The sequence below is a fragment of the Marmota marmota genome, unplaced genomic scaffold, assembly GCF_001458135.2.
Source record: "Marmota marmota marmota unplaced genomic scaffold, marMar, whole genome shotgun sequence".
Lineage (NCBI taxonomy): Eukaryota > Metazoa > Chordata > Mammalia > Rodentia > Sciuridae > Marmota > Marmota marmota.
In genome coordinates, this window is record NW_026000206.1 from 12,419,330 (window position 1) to 12,422,457 (window position 3,128).

General features: G+C 52.9%; 1 protein-coding gene across 4 annotated transcripts in view; it reads right to left on the bottom strand.

The window, feature by feature from the left end:
• Stk32c (serine/threonine kinase 32C) overlaps positions 1–3,122 on the bottom strand; it is a 62,200-nt gene extending 59,078 nt beyond the window's left edge. For all 4 annotated transcript variants that reach the window (XM_015498401.2, XM_048791407.1, XM_048791406.1 and 1 more), the window contains exon 1: positions 2,941–3,122. In XM_015498401.2, the coding sequence (XP_015353887.1) occupies positions 2,941–3,004 (64 nt within the window). In that variant the 5' untranslated portion in view covers positions 3,005–3,122. The remainder of the gene's footprint in view (positions 1–2,940) is intronic.
• Positions 3,123–3,128: the final 6 nt, after the last annotated feature.

Consider the following 3,128-nt stretch of genomic DNA (forward strand, 5'->3'; position numbering starts at 1 on the left):
AGACCCAAGCCCTCTGTGAAAAATGGAAAAAAAAAAAAAAAATGCAGCAAAGGTGTGTTTCTATATGGCAGCAGGACTGCATCCAGATTCCAAGGAGGCTGGGACGTGCACCACAGCTCGGGTTCCACAGAGCCTGGCAAAATGCAACGGAAATGAGAAACAAAATTCCTTTCTCTTTAGTGTTTTAATTATAAAAGCAGTGACTGGAGAACTGGGAAGCCCCTGTCCCAACTCCACTCTCCCAACCAAGGGTACCAGGCATCGCTGCCTACAAGGGCCTCACTTCCTCCCAGTGCTCTGGGCCCAGTCAAGTCCCCTCCGTGTGTAACCACTCCGAGCTGTAAGCTAAGGCCACAGTGGGTCTGAGGCAAGCAGCCACGCCCTCCCCAGGCTACTCGCCCGGAGGCCCTCTGCATGACAGGGACACAGAAGCAGAGGAGTGAGGGGCCTGCCCAGCTCCCTGCAGCTCTGTGGCAGAGCACAGAGGAAATGAGGCTGGTAGCAGGTTCAACCCCAGAAGAAATGGCACACAGAGGGACATGGGGCCCACGGGAAGGAAAAAGGAGCCCTAGAGTGAGGAAGAGAAGCAAAGAATTCCACAGTGCACCAAACACCTGCCGAAGAAGGAATGAGGCTCTGGACTCCCCAGGGAGAAGCAAGAACAGAGGACATTTAAGCTCTTACATGTCATAACTATACTTTTTAGTTGAAATTTACCTGGCACTTAAATTGCCCTCCTATTTTCTTTTTTACTGTTTTTAAATTTTTTCTCTTCATATTAATTAGGTGTTTTAATATTAAAAAAATTCATCAGAAGGCCTTGCATTACCATGGCAACTGAGCAGTTCCTGTACAGGCAAGCCACCAGCACAGCACAGCCACAGCTTGAAGGCTGGCTATAGTGGGGCCAAGACTAGGGGAGTGACTGCGTCTCCCCAAAACAGAGGGACCAGGCCACAGCCTCTTCCTGAACCAGGCGTCCTCGCCTGTCCAGACTGTATCATGAATCCATGGTCTTCACATTCAGGACACACAGCCCTCTTTGATAAGTACCAGGTTATCTCTCAAGCTGTTTGTGCCCTACCAACAGCATAGAAAAGTGACACTGAGTGTCACCCACCGGAGAATGTGCTCAGCTGCCACCAGGGCCAGGCTTGACCTCCTCATCTCACTAAAGCCCAGGTTAAACACCAGCGGTGTGTTCCGGTGTGGGGATGTGTCCCTTGTGCCCAGTGATAAGCTGGTGACAGTTACATACACAGAGAGCAAGCTCTGTGAGCCAGCACCAATTAACCACCCCACACAAAGCCCAGAACACTCCGTACCTCTGCCATCCTACTACAAGCAAATAAGGAGGTGGGAATGTGTAAAATAATTCTCAAATCAGACAGCGAGTACCATAAACAGATCCTTTGCTCTCTTTGCCTTCTGAATGATCCTTGGATTCTGAGACACAACACACTGAACAAGCAGGGAAAGTCTACCCCCAAAGTCTGAGGGCAGCGCTGCACCACATCTCCACATCTGCTGCCTTGGAGAGATGACACTAAGACACAGGGGGGCAGCGTCTCTCGGCCAGCAGCAGCAAGCACTGAGTGTATGTTTCTCAGACCTCTGTCATCCTGCAGCCAGAAACTAGATGTAGATCTCCTTTCTAATTAGCTCCTGCTTCACTCTGGGCTTTTTACACTTTGAATATTAATGTTTAAAACAAAAACACAACCCAGGAAACAGTCATCACAGTGAGCTCTGCTGTCCCAGAGCTCAGAACACAATGACAGACCACCCCAGAACACACTGTGTCTGACACTGCTTTGTAGAACCCCACTCCCCTGCGGACCTCTTCCCCCGAGGCCTGGTGAGCCCTGGCCAGCCACCCCACACTGTCTCTGTGAGAAATGAGGGCACGTGCATTCACACTGGCCTGAGGTCCTGCTGTAATTTCCCATAGTGCTTAAATTATTTATTGGAAATAAATAGTCTGGGCTCTTGAACTGAGCTGTGCTCTTAAATTATAAAAAAAAAAAAAAAAAAAAAAGAATCCATCATATCTCTGCAGGCTGCCTACAAATGAAAATGCAGTCTTCAACTATTTTAAGAAAATGTCAAAAAAAACATCAAATGTATCATCATTGTACCATTTAAAATTATCTGCATGACATCTGTAGGAAAAAAAGCTATATGTTTGCATGTGAATTAAGCACAGTGGCCCCAAGGCGCCCACTGCACATCACCTTCCCATGGGTGCTGTCAAAGGTCACGCGGCAGAGCCCCAGGAGGTGTGCAGTGCACAGCCAGCTGCCTGACGCCTGTCACCTTCAGAGCCCACCTCAGTCAGGTCACTCAAGAGACACATTCCTCCAGGTTGGCAGCCTTCCCTACAGAAGGACTTTACAGAACACTGGTTCCCCAGAGGGCAGGTCTTTGCACAAAGGCGAGGCCCTGGCTCCACAGCACAGCCCAAAGCAAAGGCCCGGCATGCCACTGGCACTGCACGGTCACCCTGGAGACTGAGAGGGGCCAGCTCCCCCGACACACACCTCGTGCCACCTGTGGACAGGCATTTCACTTCTGAAAACTCGGCACACTACAGGTGAGCGCCTCCTAGAAAGGCAAGGAACCAACCACGCCTGAAACACTGCCCCAGGGAAAATGAAACCTTAGGTGCCCCCCACAGTGAGCGGCAGGGCGCCTAAGCTGAGAGCCGCCCCCAGCGCCCATGGACCCTCATCTAGCAGGACCCGCCCAACACGGCTACTCCCGCGCCTCAGCCACTGGGTACTCAGGACCCGAGAGAGGACCTCAGCAGTGGTCCGCGAGTTTCCTCGGTAACCCAGACACAGTCCTACCCGGGCGGCTGCGTCGGAACGCAAAGAATGTCACCCCCACATCCCCCTTGCGAGAGGGCTAGGTCCCCAAGCTGTCCCTGGCCACACTCACCGTCCTCCTTGTCGTCAAACACCGGCCTCCGCGCCGTGGCCGCCGATATGGACGACATGGACATCCTCTTCTTCCACTTGCTCCACGGAAACAGGGGGCGCGGCTGCGCTCGGGCATCGCCCGCGTCCCGGGCCCGGGGCTGGCCAGCGGCGGGCGGCGGCAGGGCCGGGGGCGCGTCGGGTCCGAGC